The sequence below is a fragment of the Pelmatolapia mariae genome, linkage group LG3_W, assembly GCF_036321145.2.
Source record: "Pelmatolapia mariae isolate MD_Pm_ZW linkage group LG3_W, Pm_UMD_F_2, whole genome shotgun sequence".
In the NCBI taxonomy this organism is placed as follows: Eukaryota; Metazoa; Chordata; class Actinopteri; order Cichliformes; family Cichlidae; genus Pelmatolapia; species Pelmatolapia mariae.
Genome location: NC_086229.1, coordinates 93,712,218 through 93,733,398, shown reverse-complemented (window position 1 = coordinate 93,733,398; position 21,181 = coordinate 93,712,218). Strand labels below are relative to the sequence as shown.

The 21,181-nt window shown below is 43.8% G+C and overlaps 1 protein-coding gene across 2 annotated transcripts; it reads left to right on the top strand.

Moving 5' to 3' along the window:
- Window positions 1–113: 113 nt before the first annotated feature.
- On the top strand, window positions 114–17,129 carry pelp1 (proline, glutamate and leucine rich protein 1). 2 transcript variants are annotated; one of them, XM_063470291.1, is made up of 19 exons: window positions 114–303; window positions 512–576; window positions 2,709–2,814; window positions 2,968–3,117; window positions 3,443–3,514; window positions 3,884–3,943; window positions 4,038–4,194; window positions 4,969–5,101; window positions 5,998–6,085; window positions 6,173–6,261; window positions 6,340–6,453; window positions 7,068–7,218; window positions 8,387–8,540; window positions 8,634–8,689; window positions 9,718–9,851; window positions 13,708–13,810; window positions 13,923–15,542; window positions 16,190–16,504; window positions 16,617–17,129. In XM_063470291.1, the coding sequence occupies exons 1-19, from the start codon at window positions 163–165 to the stop codon at window positions 16,707–16,709; spliced, it is 3,801 nt and encodes a 1,266-aa protein (XP_063326361.1). In that variant the 5' UTR covers window positions 114–162; the 3' UTR covers window positions 16,710–17,129. The 2 variants fall into 2 exon arrangements, with proteins under 2 accessions (XP_063326361.1, XP_063326360.1); XM_063470290.1 differs by having other exon boundaries at window positions 16,187–16,504.
- The last annotated feature ends 4,052 nt before the right edge of the window (window positions 17,130–21,181 follow it).

The following is a 21,181-nucleotide window of genomic DNA, read 5'->3' as shown; positions in this document are numbered from 1 at the left end:
AAACGGAAGAAAACTTACAACTACTGCAGTCCCTGCAACTTTACGACACTAACGCATTATGGTTGAGGGCAGGGTAACAACAAAGAGCTAAAAACTGACGTCAACGAAATATGATGTCATCAGAGTCGCACAGTAGTGACGTTCGCTTGGCGGAGAGGAAAGATGGCTACTTCGGCTTGGCTGCATGGCCCATCTGCTATGCGACTAACTGAGGGCTTGGTGTCTGTTCTGAAAGAGCAGCGTCCGGAGCATCTACCCGCGCTGCTAGCAGGCTACAGGGAGCACGGCGTGTTCCAGACACAGGTAGGGCCCGGCCCGAGCGAGCAGCGCGGCTGGAAGCTGCTTCAGCGTTAGCCTGCTCTCGCTGTGCGGCAGCCGCGACAGGCTTTGTTGTTCAGTAGGCTGACATCTGGAAGTATGGCAGGACCATGTGTAGCAGGAGCCGAGCTGGTTCCGTGTTTCTTAAACGTTTTGATTTCACTGTTCTTTAAAACCGTCCTTGTCTTTGCAGAGCGCGTGCGCCGTTGGGGGTCTCGTGGGTTTTAGCAATGCCAAACTGGGCTCGAGCAAGACCAGGTGAGAAAGGAGTACCTCAATCAGCTGTTGTCATAGACTGATCATACTACAGGTTTTAATGTTAAGTCTTTATTTTTACGATGTATACCAGCACCTGAGCACTGCCGGGACCAGGGGGAGGTGTTTAGCCGCATCTTGTCCTTAAATTTGCTGTCTGAGTGGTGTCCAAAAGTGATGTGGGCTTTATGGATAAGGGGAAAACCTGGACTTGTTAGGAGAACACTGTGTCCACCCCGCAGCTCTCATTTCTAGAAATCTTCCAAATTTATTAAACCCCCCAAAACCTGACTATCCAGAGTTGGGACCAGGAAGAAGGCTTGCAGTCTTCCAAGCCTCTCTGCAGCTCCTCTCCTCCTGTTATCCCCCAAACCCCATCCCCGTCCCCTGTGTCTCCTAAAGCAACAAACAATCAGCAAAAAATGATTTAAAGAAAAAAAAAAGAACCAAAAGTATCCACAACTGTGCCGTAAAGTGAAACAGTGAAGTGTGGATTATCAAACATTCACCCTCTGTCTTCTTAGTCCCTGTTATTACATGACAAACAAATCGATTTACTCTGCCTTACAGAAACCTGGTTACAGCAGGATGATTGTGTTAGTTTAAATGAATCAACATCCCCGAGTCACTCTAACTACCAGAATCCTCGAAGCGCAGGACGAGGAGGGGGTGTGGCAGCTCCCACTTCAGCTTATCAATCAACCAGAGACTCAGAAACACTAATCCTCGTCCACCCCAGCTGTGAAACTCAGAAACCAGTCTTACTTGTTATCATCTATCGTCCACCTGGGCCTTACACACAGTTTCTGTCTGATTTCTCAGACTTTTTATCTGATTTAGTGCTCAGCTCAGATAAAATAATTATTGTGGGTGATTTTAACATCCATGTAGATGCTAAAAATGACAGCCTCAACATCGCATTTAATCTGTTATTAGACTCAACTGGCTTCTGTCAAAATGTAAAAGAACCCACCCACCACTTTAATCACACTCTAGATCTTGTTTTAACATATGGCATAGAAACTGAACATTTAACAGTGTTTCCTGAAAACCCTCTGCTGTCTGATCATTTCCTGATAACATTTACATTTACAATAATTGATTACACAGCAGTGGGGAGTTGATTTCATCACAGTAGATGTCTTTCTGAAAGTGCTGTAACTAAGTATAAGAATATAATCCACCCACTGTTATCATCTTCAATGCCCAACACAGTTCTGTACTCCCATAGAGGTTGATTATCTTGTTAATATTTTTACTTCTTCACTGCGTATTCCTGACTCTCTGCTATAACTCTCAAATGCGCGCCTTAAAGGAGATAATTCATAAGCCAGATTTAGCCAATTTAGAAGATCTGCATTTAGCCTGAAAAGCCAGTTTGCTGCTCTCCCAAACAAAAAACATCCAGAAAGCTAGAACTTCTTACTGTTGATCACTTATTAATGGAGTAAGAACAACCCCAGGTTTTCCTTCATCACAGCACAGAAACAGCTTTAGTGAAGGTTACAAATTATCTTCTTATGGCCTCTGAAAAGCCTTCAGTTAATCCAAAATGCTGCAGCAAGAGTCCTGACAGGGACTAGAAAGAGAGAGCAGATTTCTCCTGTATTGGCTTCCCTTCATTGTCTCCCTGTTAAATCCAGAATTCAAAATCCTGCTCCTCACATACAAGGTCTTAAATAATCAGGCCCCATCTTATCTTAATGACATATGATTGTTGGGTCTTTACCTTCCAGTATAAAGCACCTTGAGGCAACTGTTGTTGTAATTTGGTGCTAATTTGGCATTAATGACAATACTCTTTTGGTTTTTCCTATTTTTAACACATGAAAACAACATCCACTTTGTGCTTTTACAAAATGATCAGCTATACTACAGGATATGATGTGTGTTTTATTAACCTCGGTTCATTCTAACACATTGATGAGTCTCCATGCGAATGTCCAGTTTCAGAAGCATTTTGTTTTTAAACCCTCATCTACTCACCTTTAGATCAACATCTCCTGTTGATACCATGTTATGAATGTGAATTTAATTTCACACAGTTTAAACAGATTCACTTTGATACTGTATGTTTTTAACATATGATTGAGGCGAGACTAAAGTGGTGGGAACATGTTTCTGTGTGTGAGCAGGTTCGAGGGGCTCTGCCTGCTCTCCATGCTGGTTAAAGACAGTTCCAGCGATCTATTCCAGCAACACTGCCTGTCCTGGCTGCGCTCCCTGCAGCAGGTCATACAGGTAAGATAAAGTCACATGTCGGCTGTTATCATTACAATATTGCTATTTTTCTCCATTTTATCTTTAGGTTTAAAAATTAAAGGATGGCATGCCCGCGTTCTGTTTCATTTTAAAATTAAAAAAAAAATACTTTGTGTTTTTGTTCTTTACTAGTCTCAGGCTCCAGTTGAGACTGTGCAGCTAGCAGTGAACATTTTGAAGGACTTGCTGCAATACTCATCTCAGCTAGCAGAGCTGGCCCGAGAGGTTGGCCTCAACTCCATCCTGGGCATCCTGACATCCCTGCTGGGTCTCAAGTCAGAGGTGAGGTGACGAGGCAGTGAGTGGAAGGACCCACCAGGAGGGCCCCGGAGCCCCTCTGGTGGAGTGTGTATCCAGGTACTTTGACACGCAGTTAGTGCCCACAGAATGTGAGTGTTAGCCCTGCCACAGGCTGGCGACCCTGCCTCTGACACCGCCCCACAACCCTGATAAGGATGGGTGAATTAAATGCCCTAAATTCTATTTAGTTACAATGTAACACTTTATGTATCTGTTCTGTTACATCTGTTATTATTCAGTTAACTTCAGCTCAGATATCGATCTTCTAACTAGCCTTATAACAGTTTATATTCCCGTTTGATGTTAGTGTGAGCTGGCAGCCATGGAGGGAATGACGGCCTGTATGACCTACTATCCAAGAGCTTGTGGATCCTTGAGGGTGAGACACTCCTTCCTGAGACTGTTTGGATTGTTATCGTGGTGCTATTAAATATCTCTTGTTCTTCTTCTTCCTCTTATTATTATTATTATTATTATTATTATTATATAGTATCTATTGTATATTATTTATTAGTCCTTGCTGTTGCACGCTTCTGACAGATCTGTCAGCAAAATAAATAAAAACATTCAGTTTATACTTGGAATATTTTAAACCAGTATATAGGTTAATGTTACTACAGTATTACTTTAGCAGTATTCTGTGCTGTACTCATGTATTCTACTTAAGTAAAGCTGTACTTTGTTACTTGCTGCCTCTGTTTAGAACCCAGCTGTGTCAAACCTGCACCTGTTTCTTGTTGTTTTTAAGGACAAGCTGGCAGCGTATTTCCTTTCCAAGATGGACAGCACAAACAGGAAAACACAAGAGGTTTGACAGAACAAGTACCAAGTCTTTTTTTTTTTAAATTATTATCATTATTTGAAGATTTGTTTGAACTTTTGTTTCGCTGTTACTCTGTCAGGTGGCCTGTCAGTGCTTCGGTCGTCTGCCCTGCCTGGGCGGCGTGCTGGACAGAGGGGTCGGGGCTGGCAGAGCTGAGGGCTGGACCAATCAGATTCACTGCCTACTGGCCTCTGCCAATGGCCTGCTGGCTCAGCTCTACCAAGGTTCAGAAACAGGTGTGTTGTTTTCTTTGTGAGCAGTGGTGACATTTGGCTTCGGTGTGTGTTTGTCTCCGTTATGTACGGTTGGAGTTTTTACAAATTACGTTTTTAGTGAAAAGAAACAAAAACACGTCAGTTAACAAACAATGAAAACAAGAAATTCTTCATATGTTAACTTTCATAAGCTTCAAATCTGTCTCCTTCCATCCAACTAATATGAAACATTGTGTTAATTAAAATGAATCACTTTTTAAAACTGTAAAAATAAAAGCTTTTTCATAAGCTTGACAGATTAAAACAATGAGCAGTTTATTCTGAAAGAACTTTGTTTCTCTTTGAATTCTTTATCATTGCTCATTAATAGGACAAAAGTATTTCTTATTCGAGCTGCAGCCCTACATGTGAGATGAAAGCCTAAAACTAAAACGTAATAAAAACAGAAGTTTTGATTGAATCTTGGGTTAAAGTCCTGTTTTCGTCGTCCACAGTCCTCGACGTCGTTGTCGGTGTCGATGCACCTCGATTAACTCGATAATGTCAAAGCAAACTTCTCCTGCTGGCCACACATTTTGTTTAAAATGGTGCAGTTATGTTGTTTTGTCTTACAACGCGTCACTGTGTATTCACTCCTCACTTTTATAGATAAAATGCATCTTTACCAAGTAAATCAGTCAGTGAACCGTGCAGTGAACAGCTGTCAGTGTTGGAGGTGCTGTGACATGATGGTGTGACTGTATCTGTTTACTGTTACTGAGGTTACTCACACTCGATTGCTTCTTGCGGTCACAGATGGAGCGATGCAGTATCAAGGTCCCGGGGTGGAGCTGGCCTTTCCTCGCCTCGACCAAACCGATCCCCTGCTGCTTTTGCAGCTCCAGCACAGATACACTGCTGTGTGCCTCGCACTCAAACACACACTGAGGTACAACACATGCAGACAAGCACACACACCTTTCAAGTTCACTTGAATTGCAAAAGCAAAGGTTTGTGTTCTGCATAGGTTGGCTCTCGAGCCATTTGGATCGTTTTCATTCACTGACTTCTCAGGAATTTGCATATTAGGACAGCCTGAGATGGAGTTTTCAGTACCAGTCATATCACTGGTTGCCATGTTCTGTGTTCGTATTTGGAACGGTAGTACCATTGTGCGCTATAGTTTTAATAAAAGCGGTACTTCTAGAGCGTTCCAGGTGAAGTCAGTCTGAATTTCTTGTTTCCCACTCGGAAGTTTCATCTGGAATGCCCCTCAACTTGGGTTTGACCCTCCTGCACAACCTTTAATCTGCTGCCACTGTCGTGTATTTGTGACCCTATTAAACCAGTCTGTGCTCAGGCTGTCTCCATGAACATGCTGCAGCTGTGGTTGGAGTATTTTCTGTATCGATAGTGATGCACAGATTGCTTTGCCTTACTAAGAAGCAAAGCAGTTTTTTAGACTTTACTACTGCGACGTGCTCAGTTTAGGAGTGAAGTCGTGTCAGAGCTCTGACACCAGACTTCTGAAGAAACTGGAATGCAGCATTATTGAGCACATAGAAACAAACATTGACCAAGCTAGATAAAAATAAAGTACTGGTATTGGGATAACTGGGATACAGAAAACAAAAACAAATTATACACTATCTGGAAAACACCAAATTGAATCAGTCGCACCTCTTATTTCTTAACCCCAGCTTTTTAGCATAGTTGTAACATTTACACAAATACACTCAAAGGCCCCTTTGTTTAATAAAAACTGTGTTAAAAACCTGTACGAGCGGTAAAGGGCTTCATTGTTTCTGGTACTCGTTGCATTCCTTTGTTGTTTCCTTCCATCAGAGTAGATCCCGCCTCAGCTGTGCGTTTGCCCGTCAGGCCGATACTCAACTTGGTGTGCCGAGCCCTTGCTGTCAGCTCCAAGAGCATAGTGAGCACACACACAATAAGATTTAATGAACAGACACTGTGTCAAAACCAGCACTGATCTTAATGCATGTTTGACTTTGTGTGTCAGAATTTAACAGGAGATGGAAGTGTGAGGCTGCTGGTCCTCCCCATCATACACAGCAACACCCTGGAAGTCCTGTCAAGTCTGATCACTGCGTGAGTACTTACACACACACAGGAGGCCACATTTTGATTTCCTACAAGCCTGACTCTTGGATTTGTGCTGTGTTACAGAGTACGGGTCGGCATGGTTCAGTACGCTGCAGTAATACAGAGGCTGTTTTCTCAAACACTCTCTGCTTGGACCCCCCTACCTGAGACCAGTGTGGGACAGCAGAGGGCCTACAGGTGACTCACAGCTCCTGTTTGGATTATTCCTGACTGAAGCCGCGAGTTCAGCCTGCAGTTGGAAACCTCTTACACACCTAATATCAGCTAGTGCATTATATTTCATTATGTGTGTGCAGTGTGTGTGTAGCTACAACCTACAGTACATGCATTAACTGTTCGCTGTGTGTTCCTGTTAATAAACAAAGAAAATATGAAGTATGCTTGTGGAGCAGAGCCAGTGGTTACCAAGACAACCACCAAGTACTGTAACAACTGGAAGTATAGTAACAAAATCTTTAGAAAGGTTTCCTCAGAGAGGCTGATGCATAATGTAAGATCACTGTTCTCATCGCTGCCTGAAGTGTCCTTAGACAGCACGCTGTGTCTGCTCACAGACCAGCGTGTAAATGAGTGAATGATGAGCATTTAGAGGTTTTTAGTACCGAGAAAAGAAAGTCTTAACTGATCTGTTGCAACACAAAGAAGATGAAATGAAAACACCGTGTGGGGATCGAGGAGCGTATTTTAGTAACATTTTGGGAAACTGGGGACAGTCTGAGCTGTTGCACTGGGGAAGATTTAATAATGCGTTATCAAGTATATTCATCTCTTGTTTCTCCTCCTTCCCACAGTGCAGTGCGGGTGTCAGTGTACAGAACCTTGGAGCTGTGGGTCCAGGTTGCCGGAGCGTCTTCTAACATCCTTCAGGGAAGCCCGGGGCACTCAGAGCTCCTCTTTAACCACCTACTCGGGGACATCACACCAGGAGCAGAGTCTGTCAAGGTAGGGGAAAGATGCATTTGGACTAGTCGCTGTCACTAGTCGGTATCAGACGCACTGCCACCAGATGGCGCATCAGTGTTGAGAAACGCCATAAATCTGATCATCTAGGCCTCATAGTTTTGTTAACACTGTTAGAAAAACATCGCAGAGAGGCTTTGCCTTTACTGATAAGGTGAGGAGTCGAGTCATTCGGGAGGGGCTCAGAGTAGAGCCGCTACTCCTCCACATCTAAAGGAGACTGCTAAGGCTGTCGACAGATCTATCAGCTGGCCTTGGAAATGTTCGGCGTTTCAACAGATGAGCTGGAGGAGGTGGTAAGAGGGAGGCTGCTGCCCCAAAGCCTGACTTCAGATAAGCAGAAGAAAAACGCTGGATGATTCACTGTTCTGTTGTTTTAGTTTGAAGTCGTGGTCATGAAGTTTCAAACAGAGAACCTAAGAATGTAGTTAATTGTCTAAAATGCTTTGCTATTAGTTTTGGAGGTTTTCCACAAAAGGGTTATCAAATCTAACTTGATATCAGAGATCAAGATATCAGCACGTTTACTGACAGTGGGTATAACAGACCGTTTGCTGGGAAACATACAAAACATTTTTATACAAAATCTGAACAAGATTAAAGTGTTGAGAGCAGTGACGTTTAAAAGAGTACCACTTTTTAGTAACACAGACATTTTTCAAGTGCGTGATAGGACCGATAGAGCCAGATCCTGGTGAAAACTTCCTAACATGAACAGGTGGGTGCTATTTAAAAGAAAAATTATAATATAAAGGACAGCTGACATGATAGGATCAAATCGGTAACATGATGACAGCTTCATTCGCCTCAGCTTTTCCATCCATCAAAAAAAACCCAAATGTTCCCACAACATCCCGCTATGGCCCGAGAAGCTACAGGGGTAATTTAACTTTACTTACATCACACGAGTCACCCTGAGTTTGGTTTTCAATTTGGCAATTCAACAAGATATCAACAACAACTCAGATATCAATTAGTCAGTTTTTTCCCACAGTTAGTCGACTAAGAGATTAGTCATGAGCACCAAATCTTAAAAATGTAATTTAAGCTCTGACCTTTATGAAACTAAAGGGAACCAGTGGTTTGTTGGGAAGTCTGTGCTGAGCTCTCTTCTGTTCCTGCTCCTGTGCGTGGGGTGTCCTGTTTCCAGCTCCGGGCAGGACTTTCAGCTGATGTTGTTCCTGGAGGAAAGCCCGGTCCTCGTAGGACGAAGCATTTGGTGATGGCAGATACAGTCGGGCCTTCGCTGCAGAGGAAAGGAGACCATCTAGCCAATCAAGATACCTGCCTTGCAGCTGTCAGGGGTGAGATGCAAGCCAAGTTTAATGTTATTGGGAGTTTACTGGTATACTACGTATGATATTCTGATACCAGACTGATCTTTGTCATCCATGTAGCACTGAGACAGATCATACAGAGCAGTGGGACGCTACTGAAGGACGACATTCACAAGGTAAATGTGATTTAAAATAACATAAGCACTACAAAAGAGTACCCAGCAGAGGGAGACACTTTCCACAGGCGTCTCCAAGCATCCACAGATCAGCCTCTGCTGCAGCGAGTGGCACCGAGCCGCTCGCTTTGGAAGAAGATCCGTGTTTAAGCAGACGTGATGTTTGGCAGTTCTTTAACGATTTCCTCCACCCACAGTGCATTTCTAATGATCAACATGAAATATCCCAACGTGTTCTAATATGTTCTTTTAGCCAGAAAAGAAATTATTTAACTTCATACACAAGTTATAGTGGTGCATTTTTACTTTTTTTAAATAGAGAACACCCATATCTATGAAACTGTTGCTTAAAGAGCTGCCAAACATCATCTGTTTAAACCTTGTTCTTCTTTTAAAACTGAATTTTTCAGTGTACAGTCTAATGGATTGATGTGTGTTATTGTTTTAAACTTAATTATAAAGATTATGCATGAGTGTTTCCTGTTGCTCATTTTACTTGACTAGCAGTTTGTTTTAAAAGGTTATTAACATGGTTATTAATGTTATTAAATAGAAACAGGCAGTTTTCCTGCTTATTATACAGAACCTACCACAGGTAATAGAGTAGTAATAACATAGAAATTAGCACATTATTGCATTCTTGTTTCTGGCTTGTTACCCTGCAGTTAGCACATCATTAACTCTGGTTTTTGGACCATTATTATCCAATTACATCAATTTCAGTGTAATATTACTCGACTGTAACTGTAAGTGGTGTGGTTAGCGTGGACGTGTAGTTACATGTCTCAGCAGGTCCACGTCAGGTTAGAGTTGTGGCGTAGGGTTAAAATGGGATACTGATTATAAGTTATGATGTAGTAAGACACGTTTCCCATCTTGTGATGATCTGCAGCTGTATTGTAAAGTAAAAAGCTTTTGTTTGTTTTTTCCATCATTTAGCATTTTTGGTGTACTGCAGGAGAGACACTTCATTTTATTGTTTTTAATAACGAACGATTACACTGTTGTGTCCTGTCGATTCCTTCAAGCGGCTCCATGAGGTGGTTCTGCCACTGTGTGTGCGCCTGCAGCAGCAGCAGTCTTGCAGCAGCAATGCATGTGAATCTGCAGGGAGTGCGAGTGGGCAGTACAGCAGTGCTCTTACTCGACGAGAACTGTACAGGTACGATCTTCAATTCAATTCAATTCAATTTTATTTATATAGCACCAAATCACAACAAAAGTCGCCTCAAGGCGCTTTATATTGTACAGTAGATCGCACAATAATAAATACAGAGAAAAACCCAACAATCATATGACCCCCTATGAGCAAGCACTTTGGCGACAGTGGGAAGGAAAAACTCCCTTTTAACAGAAAGAAACCTCCGGCAGAACCAGGCTCAGGGAGGGGCGGGGCCATCTGCTGCGACCGGTTGGGGTGAGAGAAGGAAAACAGGATAAAGACATGCTGTGGAAGAGAGACAGAGATTAATAACAGATATGATTCGATGCAGAGAGGTCTATTAACACATAGTGAGTGAGAAAGGTGACTGGAAAGGAAAAACTCAATGCATCATGGGAATCCCCGGCAGCCTACGTCTATTGCAGCATAACTAAGGGAGGATTCAGGGTCACCTGGTCCAGCCCTAACTATATGCTTTAGCAAAAAGGACAGTTTTAAGCCTAATCTTGAAAGTAGAGATAGTGTCTGTCTCCCGAATCCAAACTGGAAGCTGGTTCCACAGAAGAGGGGCCTGAAAACTGAAGGCTCTGCCTCCCATTCTACTTTTAAATACTCTAGGAACAACAAGTAAGCCTGCAGTGCGAGAGCGAAGTGCTCTAATAGGGTGATATGGTACTACAAGGTCATTAAGGTAAGATGGGGCCTGATTATTTAAGACCTTGTATGTGAGGAGCAGGATTTTGAATTCAATTCTGGATTTAACAGGAAGCCAATGAAGGGAAGCCAATACAGGAGAAATATGCTCTCTTTCTAGTCCCTGTCAGGACTCTTGCTGCAGCATTTTGGATTAGCTGAAGACTTTTCAGCGAGTTTTTAGGACATCCTGATAATAGTGAATTACAGTCGTCCAGCCTTTAAGTAATAAATGCATGAACTAGTTTTTCAGCGTCACTCTGAGACAGGATATTTCTAATTTTAGAGATGTTGCACAAATGGAAGAAAGCAGTCTTACATATTTGTTTAATATGTGCACTGAAGGACATGTCCTGGTCAAAAATGACTCCAAGGTTCCTCACAGCATTACTGGAGGCCAAGGTAATGCCATCCAGAGTAAGAATCTGGTTAGATACCATATTTCTAAGATTTTCAGGGCCGAGTACAATAACCTCAGTTTGGTCTGAATTCAGAAGCAGAAAGTTAGCGGCCATCCAGGTCTTTATGTCTTTAAGACATTCCTGCAGTTTAACTCATTGGTGTGTGTTACCTGGCTTCATGGATAGATAGAGCTGTGTGTCATCTGCATAGCAGTGAAAATTTATGCTATGTCTTCTAATGATGCTGCCTAGGGGAAGCATGTATAATGTCAATAGAATTGGTCCTAGCACCGAACCCTGTGGAACACCATAATTGACCTTAGTGGGTGAAGAGGACTCTCCATTTACATGAACAAACTGGAGTCTATTAGATAGATATGATACAAACCACTGCAGTGCAGTACCTGTAATACCTACAGCATGTTCTAATCGCTCTAATAGGATATTATGGTCGACAGTATCGAACGCTGCACTAAGGTCTAGCAGGACAAGCACAGAGATGAGTCCACTGTCAGAGGCCATAAGAAGATCATTTGTAACCTTCACTAAAGCTGTTTCTGTGCTGTGATGAGCTCTGAAACCTGACTGAAACTCTTCAAATAAGCCATTCCTCTGCAGATGATCTGTTAGCTGTTTGACAACTACTCTTTCAAGGATGTTTGATATGAAAGGAAGGTTGGAGATTGGCCTATAATTAGCTAAGACAGCTGGGTCTAGAGATGCTTTTTAAGTAAAGGTTTAACTACAGCCAGCTTGAAGGCCTGTGGTACATAGCTGATTATTAGAGATAGGTTGATCATATTTAAGATTGAAGAATTAATTAATGGCAGGACTTCTTTGAGCAGTTTTGTAGGAATGGGGTCTAAAAGACACGTTGATGGTTTGGAGGAATTAATTATTGAAGTTAACTCAGAAAGATCAATTGGAGAAAAAGAGTCTAACTTAACATCAGTGGTACTAAAAGTAGCTGTAGATAATATTACATCTGTGAGATTATTGGTATTTTTTTCTCTAATGATAAAAATTTTATTTGTGAAGAAGTTCATGAAGTCATTACTAGTTAACGTTAAAGGGATGGTTGGCTCAGTAGAGCTCTGACTTTTTGTCAGCCTGGCTACAGTGCTGAAGAGAAACCTGGGGTTGTTCTTATTTTCTTCAATCAGTGACGAATAGTAAGATGTTCTGGCTTTGCGGAGGGCTTTCTTATAAAGCAGCAAACTATTTCTCCAGGCTAAATGATGATCCTCTAAATTTGTGACACGCCATTTCCTCTCCAGCTTACGAGTTATCTGCTTTAGGCTACGTGTTTGAGAATTATACCACGGAGTCAGGTACTTCGGATTTGAGGCCTTAGTTTTCACAGGAGCTACAGTATCCAGAGTCGTACGTAGTGAGGAGGTAAAATTATTAACAAGATGATCGACCTCTGTTGGAGTAGCGTTCAGATAGCTGCTCTGCTCTATGTTGGTACAGGGCATTGAAGATGATAACAGTGGGTGGATTATATTCTTAAACTTAGTTACAGCACTTTCAGAAAGACATCTACTTTGATAAAGTCTACTCTCCACTGCTGTGTAATCAATTATTGTAAATGTAAATGTTATCAGGAAATGATCAGACAGCAGAGGGTTTTCAGGGAACACTGTTAAATGTTCAGTTTCTATGCCATATGTTAAAACAAGATCTAGAGTGTGATTAAAGTGGTGGGTGGGTTCTTTTACATTTTGAGAGAAGCCAATTGAGTCTAATAACAGATTAAATGCAATGTTGAGGCTGTCATTTTTAGCATCTACATGGATGTTAAAATCACCCACAATAATTATTTTATCTGAGCTGAGCACTAAATCAGATAAAAAGTCTGAGAAATCAGAGAGAAACTCTGTGTAAGGCCCAGGTGGACGATAGATGATAACAAGTAAGACTGGTTTCTGAGTTTTACAGCTGGGTTGGACGAGGCTAAGCATCAGGCTTTCAAATGAATTAAAACTCTGTCTGGGTCTTTCGTTAATTAATAGGCTGGTGTGAAAAATTGCTGCCACACCGCCCCCTCGGCCTGTGCTTCGAGGTTTCTGGTAGTTAGAATGACTCGGGGGTGTTGATTCATTTAAACTAACATAATCATCCTGCTGTAACCAGGTTTCTGTAAGGCAGAGTAAATCGATTTGATCAATTATTAAGTCATGTACTAACAGAGACTTGGAGGAGAGAGACCTAATATTTAATAATCCACATTTCACTGTTTTACTCTTTGGTTCAGATGTGGATACTGTTTCTTTGTGATTGTTTACGTTTAAATTGTTTATTGCTGGTTTTTAGTTTGTTTTTGTCTTTTTGGGAGCTGACACAGTCTCAATGGAGATGGGTTTTTGGGGGTGTAGCAGGAGGAGAGAAGCTGCAGAGAGGTGTGTAAGACTGCAACTCTGCTTTCTGGTCCCAACTCTGGATAGTCATATTTTGGGGGGTTTAATAAATTGGTCCATATTTCTAGAAATATGTTCATGTTAACGATGAGCCACACATTAGTGTTTCAATAGTGTTACGGTGCTCCTCCTGCTTTTTGTTCAGGTTGTTTAAATTTTCCGACCACTGTTGACTGAAGGAATATCCACACAGTGCTTTATTCAGACTGGACCCAGTCTGACACCACCCTAGCACCAGCACCACTGTGGGCCCCTAACTGGTCTGTCTGTTCTGTAGATGCAAAAGTTCACTTTAGCTTCATGATGGACTGAAGGAGCTGTTTCACTTGTATGAATTTGAAGGTTATTGCTGGCCCTGGTCCTGGTCCCCTCACCCTGTTGGCCTCCACCTCTGACCTGTGCTGTGTCAATCCTCAGTAACGGGCGCACCGACAGGAATGTTAAGGTAAGCCCTAAGGACCTGAAACACTGCAAAAAGTTTTTTAAAAATGTAGCAACGTGTAGTGGGTGGATGGATCAACATTTCTCTTGACCCCCCCCCCCGTCCACTTTCTCAGGTGTCTTCATTTTGCGCGGAGGCCCTGACCATCTGTAACTTGATCCTTCATCCACGCTTTCCCTCCATCGCCCTTCCTTTGCCACCTCTCACCATGAAACCTTCCTCCACCACTCCGGTCCTCTCCTCTTCCCAGGGACCTGCCCCTGGATTAACCTTGCCAACCCTGCTTGGAGGTCCTGCCCCTGGTCCTCCTTTTCCCACCCGTCACTCTCTCAACCTGGGCCCTGCTTCCCTTCTGAGCTCTTTTGAAAACCATCTGTCTCTGGTTCCGGGACTTCCAGGCCAGGGCCCGGCTGCAGGAGACATGATTCTGTCCCCACATACGCACCACCAGCCTGATCCTGCAGGCCTGGGCCCTCCGGAGGGACAGAGACCTGTGTTTGTGCGTTTTGACAAAGAGGAAGCCGAAGACGTCGAGATCTCTCTGGCAAGTGACTCTGACGACAGCGTGGTCATTGTTCCTCCGGGTATGCTAAACATGGAGACTCAGCAGGACGACACAGCGGCAAACTCACAGAGCATGCCCTCCTCTGCACCAGGTGGCACTGGTGTGACACTCCCAGGTGCAGAATCTGTCACCATGGTCCCAACTACTGCAGCCGCAGCCACAATAGACGGGGTCTCTCTGCCCAATGACCTGGCTGCCTCTTCCCCCCTCCTCACTGCTTCCACCACCTCCATCAACTCCTTTCCTCCTTCCAGTGCCTCGGTGGTCTCCCTGGTTCCACCTTTGAACTCCAGCACCTTTACAGCTCCACCTGTTGGTCTAGGGGAGTCATTGCCTGGGAGACCGCAGCTCCAGCAGATGCTTATGCAGCCCTCCACGCCAAGCCAGGCTGGTCCCATGGGGTTACCGCTCCAGATGCACCTGCAGAATCAATTAAGTCAGCAGGGACGGCACCTCCACCAGCAAGCAGCTGCTCCTGCAGGCAGTGAAGATTCTGCTGTCATCAATATTAACAGTACTGATGATGAAGAGGAAGATGATGAGGACATAGATGAAGATGAAGAGCTGGAGGAGGATGAAGAGGAGGAGGGGATAGATGAGGAGGATGAAGAGGAGGATGTAAGTGAGTTAGCTGATGAGTTTTTTGATGGGGAGGAATATGAGGAGCTGGATGAAGAAGACGGTGAAGAATTGGAGGAGGAAGAAGAGGAGGAAGAAGAGGAAGAGGATGGCGACATACCGCCTCTGGAGGGAGTCGAAGACAAAGACGGAGGGTCGGGGATACAGGAGGGGAAGCTGGATGAGGGGCGGATTTCTGCATTTAATGTGGAGGAACGCACAGAAGGAGGGATAGAGGAGATCCAAACTAACAGGGCGCTGTTCGGAGAGGACAAGATGAAGGTGCAGGAGGTGGAGAGCATCGGAGTCCTCGAAGCGGCTCGGGAGGGCGAAGTAGAAGAGGAGGACAACGAAAGGATGGATGACCCCACCATGCCACAGATCCTGTGCGTCACCGGAGGAGCGTTGGAGGAGCGGGAGGAGGTCGAGGAGGAGAGGGAGCAAGCCGGAGCAGAGCTGCAGAAAGAGGAGGAGTGTTCGTGGGAGCAGGGAGCCAAGGAGGACGAGCCGCAAGCAGCTGAGTCCGAACAACCGGCCAGTCAGAGTCAACAGGTAGATCCTGCAGCTTTGTGAATCACACTGTTGAATGACAGCATTACACAGCTCAGCGTGCTGAATACATTAGACAATGTAATGAGGCTTTACAGTACAAGTAACTCAGAGTGTAAGTGGGCCTTTCACAGGACCAGCAGATTTAAGGAAAGAGGGAAAAAATGGAAACAGGAAATGATGTCATGAAGAACAACAGCAGGTGGTGCAGCATGAAGAATAAAAAGGTTTATCAGTGTAATCAAGGCCACTGATATCCATGACACGCTTCATGGGAACAAAGTTGTTGCTTTCAGCAGCGTCCTGTTGAGAAAGTAGGCCAGAGTAGAAAGACAGACTCTGCTGGGAAGATTAGGCTTCAAACTTTCCCTTCATAAAGTATACAGCTGGGGCTGGATCAGGTGACCCTGATTATGCTGCAGTGGCCTTATATGCAATATACACAAAAAGCCTTATTTTCTAATGTGATTGTCACAGTCTGAGCTCCAGATTATCTCAGCAGCTCAGTCATATATTTGTACAAATGCACATGAAGTATTACTACACAGTGCTCTGTTAGAAATGTGTTTTACTCCAATATTTGATAAATAAAGAGAGTATTACAAGGAAACTGAAGTTAACCACCTAAAGCTTTCTGTCTGTATCAGCAGGAATCAGCAGCTGAGCCTGCAGAGGAAGCCAGCGTGAGCGACAACCAGCTACCCAGCTGTGAGGACGAACAGCTCGACGCTGTTCAAGCAGGAGACTCGACAGCAGTGGCAGACTCTGAAAACGCAACAGAACAAAATGTGACAGAGAAACAGGAAGCAGACACTGAGAAGAGCTCTGAAAAGGAAGCAGAGCAGCCGGAGACGGGAGCAGGAGGAGGGGAGGAGAGTAACGGAGAGGAGGGAAAAGGAGTGAAGAGGAAGAGGGAGGAAGGACATGGAAAAGAAGAGGTGGGGCAAAGCCCGGAGAAGAAAAAGGTATTGCTTTTAATCCCTCGTTAAGATGCAGATGTAGCTACTGTTTGTCAGGGTGATGACCTGACTGTATGAATGTGTGTGCTTTAAACTGTGTGGCGTCGCTCTCTTTCAGATGGACGATGAAGCCATGGCGTCAATGTTGGCCGATTTTGTGGCGTGTCCACCTGATGATGAAGACGGTGCTTCTGGATCAAAAGCCTCATAAATATTTGCCAACCTGAACTGACATTAACACTGATCTCCGGCTTCTGTGAGCAGAATCTGGCAAAACATGTATCGTTAGTCACATTCCCAAAGTTTAGTTACCTCAAACATCATGCTTTACATCACGTGTCACAGCAGTTTAATATGGCGTTCAGTCTTTTAACCATCGGGACCATTTCTGGCTGGTCCGACTTGACCGTTACATCCCCGGGTTATAATTGGCTGTCAGGTGTAAGAGAACTCTTTTCTATGGTCCACCCGGTGTCCTCCCAGCAAGGAGGCAAAGCTCCGTGAAATGTGTTAACCTGATGACTTTGTTGTTCTTTACAGCACAAGTATCTTCCAGCTAGTTTGCAGTTTTACTTCTGTTTGTATGCATCTTTTTTGCTCTCATGGTTTGGCATCAATGTCATGCTTTGTTAAAAAAATAAAATAATGTACTTCCATTACATGTTTTTCTTTTGTTTGGGTTCTTTTTGGGTTTTTTGTGTGACGTCTACTTGCATTAATCATTGCTATGGGACTGATTTGCTGTACATGTAAGAGGTGCTGCTCCTCCACGTTGAAGGGATCCATCTGGGGTGAAGGAGAGCGAGGTGTGGGCATCTCTGCCTGCCTTGGAGGTCCGCAAGGCTAAGGGATCCCCGTCTGACCCATCTGCTGTCATTTTAAGAGCTGACTGAGCCAATCAACTGCATTCAGCAACCCGCAGGACTCCAGCACGTTGCAGGTTGATCTGCTACAGCAGCGGTCCCCCCGGGCCAGAGCCGTTTGGTACCGGACCGCGAGAGTTCAGGCTCGGATGTGAAATTTATGGTTTCCCGGGGTCTTTTCCCGTTTGGTGTCTTATTTTGAAAGAACTATTTACGCGTTACCATAGCGACCAGGGAGCATTAGGATGCTACTCTCAATGTTTGCGCATTTCCGGAGGACGCTGCTAATAAAGTTAGTTACACAGTCAATTCGCGTTTTTATTATTGTATTGTTGTTCTCTTGGTCGTATCATTTTATTTTGTTGTATTTATCCGCGACACCTTAAAGGCCGCTCCGTGGAAATATTCCGTGGAGCACTTCAACAGTGAGCAAGTTGTTTAAATGAGGAAGACACGAGGCGGAGACGCAGCTGCTGCAGGGTCGATGACCAAAGTGGGGATGGGCTCGGCCGCAGTGTGATGATAAAACTCTCACTGATTCATATATTGTTGTTAGAGCTGCCAGCGCACACTGAGTCATACTTCCCACACTGCCTACATGCATGTTCTCACGCAACTGAAAAACAAATTTCAAACTGAACCTAAGCAAGTGCACAAGAGTGAGTACCCACGGTCACGGGGGAACGCCCCCTCCTTTTTTAACCCTCTCCAGGCAGGCGTTGCAGATTTGCAACAGTTAAAAGCTAACAACCTGATTACCCCACATACATATTTTATGAGTTTTTTTACTCAGAAGTACCACTGCAGGACTCGGTTGTGCATTAGCAAACAAAAACTTAATTTGAGCCTGAGAGGGTTAATAAAAACTCTTGACTTCAAAGAAACAATCTCAGATGTACGTACCTCAGTGGAAACCTGGTAATATAACATACTACATATGTAGATGGTCCCAAACATAAAGAGGATTACTATAAATGGATGTTCACTGTTTCTGGTTCATTGTGGCTCAGTGCAGTCTAGTGAACATTTAAGACACCCCACAGAACAGTTTGTGTCAAATATATCAAATGCAGTAAAATGGCAGAAACAATCAAAGGAGAGTGATTATTAGTCGATGTAACATTTTTTCTCAAAGATATTTTTATTGAAGCAAAAACGAAAAACAGATACAGAATTGTTACACAACAGACAAGTAAGTTTCACAATGATTGTTTGAACTGAAATAACAGAATGCAGATTAATGACACACTCGCATATCTTGTAATTGCTTTTATCAGCTTACCCCCTACCCAACCCACTTAGCCCCATCCCTCAGCCCAGGTAGAAAAAAAAACCCATCGCAAATACAAACAGGACAAAGCAGAACAAACTTTAAAAAACACACAAATAACTAAAAAAAGAAAAAAAGGGGGAGGATTTACTGATGGAAAAGTATTATGTAAGTATTACGTCTAGCTACAAGGGAGGCAAAGGAGAGCGTGCAACGCTGTGACGAGGTCAGCCGTGCATCAGCCTCTCCAGTGGAGCCAAAAAGCGCAACTAATGGATTAGTATCCATATGGTGTCCAAGAATTAGGGACAAGGTTTAATATATCTCTCCAGAATCCATCAAGGCTAGGGCAGAACATATGGATAAGGGAAGCCTCCCACTCCCACACTTATCACAAGTGGGGTCCACATTCGGATACATACAAGATAGGTTGACTTTGGAGAGATGGAACCTATGCACAACCTTAAACTGTAGAAGACAGTGGAGTTAACTAACTTGAGTATTAAGTCTCATGTATCCATAGACAATGACTCATTTAAATCTTGTTCCCAGGCTGTTTTAATTCGATCCATCGAAGAACCATTCATGCTCACCAGCCTGTCATAGATAAGAGAGATAACCATTTACGTGTTGGAACTAGAGTAAGGAGCATATCCCCTGGGCTTGCAGCTGGAGCTACCGGGAGGTTTGGTATCTGAGATTGAAGGAAATGTCTGATCTGCACATATCTGAAAAGATGTGTATGTGGGAGATTAAACTTTTCAGAAAGATGAGCAAAAGATGCAAAGTTATTGTCAAAAATCAGATCCTTGAAACATGTAATGCCCCTGTCATGCCAATCTCGAAGTATAGGATCGGCTAGTGATGGCTGAAAAGAGGGAAAATTGGACTCAGAAGGGAGAAGCCTGTTGAGCCAAAATGCTTCATCGTCTGAGCCCACACTCTCACCATGTGCCAGACAACTGGATTGTCTTGTTCGGGGGAAGGGGGAGTGAAGATCCAATCAGGGCCAGGACAGAAGAGCCTGTGGTTCAACTCCATCAGCACCCAGGACGGGCAGTTACCTTTGTTTTGGAAATAGATTCAAGATATAATCTAGTGCATATTTGCTGCCCAATAGTAATATCGAAAGTTAGGCGGTGCCAGGCCTCCACGACTCTTGGGTTTTTGGAGTTGAACCTTGTTCAGTCGAGGGCGTTTACCTCTCCATATATAAGATAAAATAATTGAATCCAAGGAATTAGTCGATGTAACATTTAAAGGAAAAAATAAAGAACTAAAAACTAAAGAGGACGTGACAGATGTCCAATAGGAATAAAGAGAAAGCTTGATGTAAATATTAGCCTGTAGAAGGCGAACCAGTAGTGACCCTTGATGACTACAATAATTGTTTCTTTTTTTTAATGCAATTTGATGAAAAGTTCAAATACCGTGTAAAGGTAGTGGCCTCCCCTCGTTTCTTTCCATTTTCCAAGGAGTCAAACTTTTCTTTTAAAAATCTTTTTCCTTTGGCTGCTTTTCTCCCACTTTTCAGTTTAGACCTTCTACCCGACAATTTCCTGAGGAATCTGGTTTGTTTACTTGGCCGCATAACATTGACTAAGAATTCATTCAAGCCTCAAAAAGCTCCTTACTCCAGGGATGAACCAGTTATTGCACCGCTGCATAACAGAGCTTTGTAAAGTCAAACTAAGTTTCAGTTGCATCATTAGCCTCTTTGCTGGTAATGTAACGGGTGTGATGTGATTGTGATTTAACACAGGTGTTATTCTAGAAGGGAAACCCTCCTCAAAAACGGACGGAGCAGTGGAGCAGCCAAGGGGATAGACTGAGTTAAGAACTGTTTCATAAAATATAATTTATTATACAAAAACAGTTAAAAATATCAAAGGGAATTAAAACAGCCCTGGCCAGGGAAAAACACAATAAAAAAATCAATAAAACATAAACATTAAAAGTTCAGTGGCGTCTGTCACGGTATAAAAGTCCCTAAAAGTTAAAAATCCAGCCAATCGGAGCAGAAGGGGAACCCCGGCGGCGTCCTCGCCGTCCTATCAGTGTTTCCGCTCCGGCGTTCCCGGATGGGCAGAGCTCTTAACTCTGCCCGCCGCTTTCCTGTAGCACGCCAATCGGCACCAGCCCGTCTCGCCGTGGGAGGTAGGGCGCTGTCCCGCTGCCACTGATTCCCCACCGTAGCGTGATCTGGCCTCGTTGTGATTCCAGCAGCAGAACAGCTCCCTCCGCTTCTCTGCTCGCTGGCGTCGTATGCTCTCCCACGTCCTGCACGCCAACCTACACCAGCCCGTCTGCGGGCTTGCAGGCGCCGCCGCCTGACCCCATTCACTCCGCCATCTCTGTCTCTCCTGCCTGTTCTCTGGTCTGCCAGGCCCTCTTATTCACCTCTGTGCCCTTCCAGGTGTATCTGATTTGTGATTAGAAGTGGGCGGTTCTCTCCGGGACAAGTTAATATATACAATAAAACATGCAATAAAACCATAAGAATAAAACACTCCACGTTAAAACACAGTAAAACACAGCAAACATGCAAAG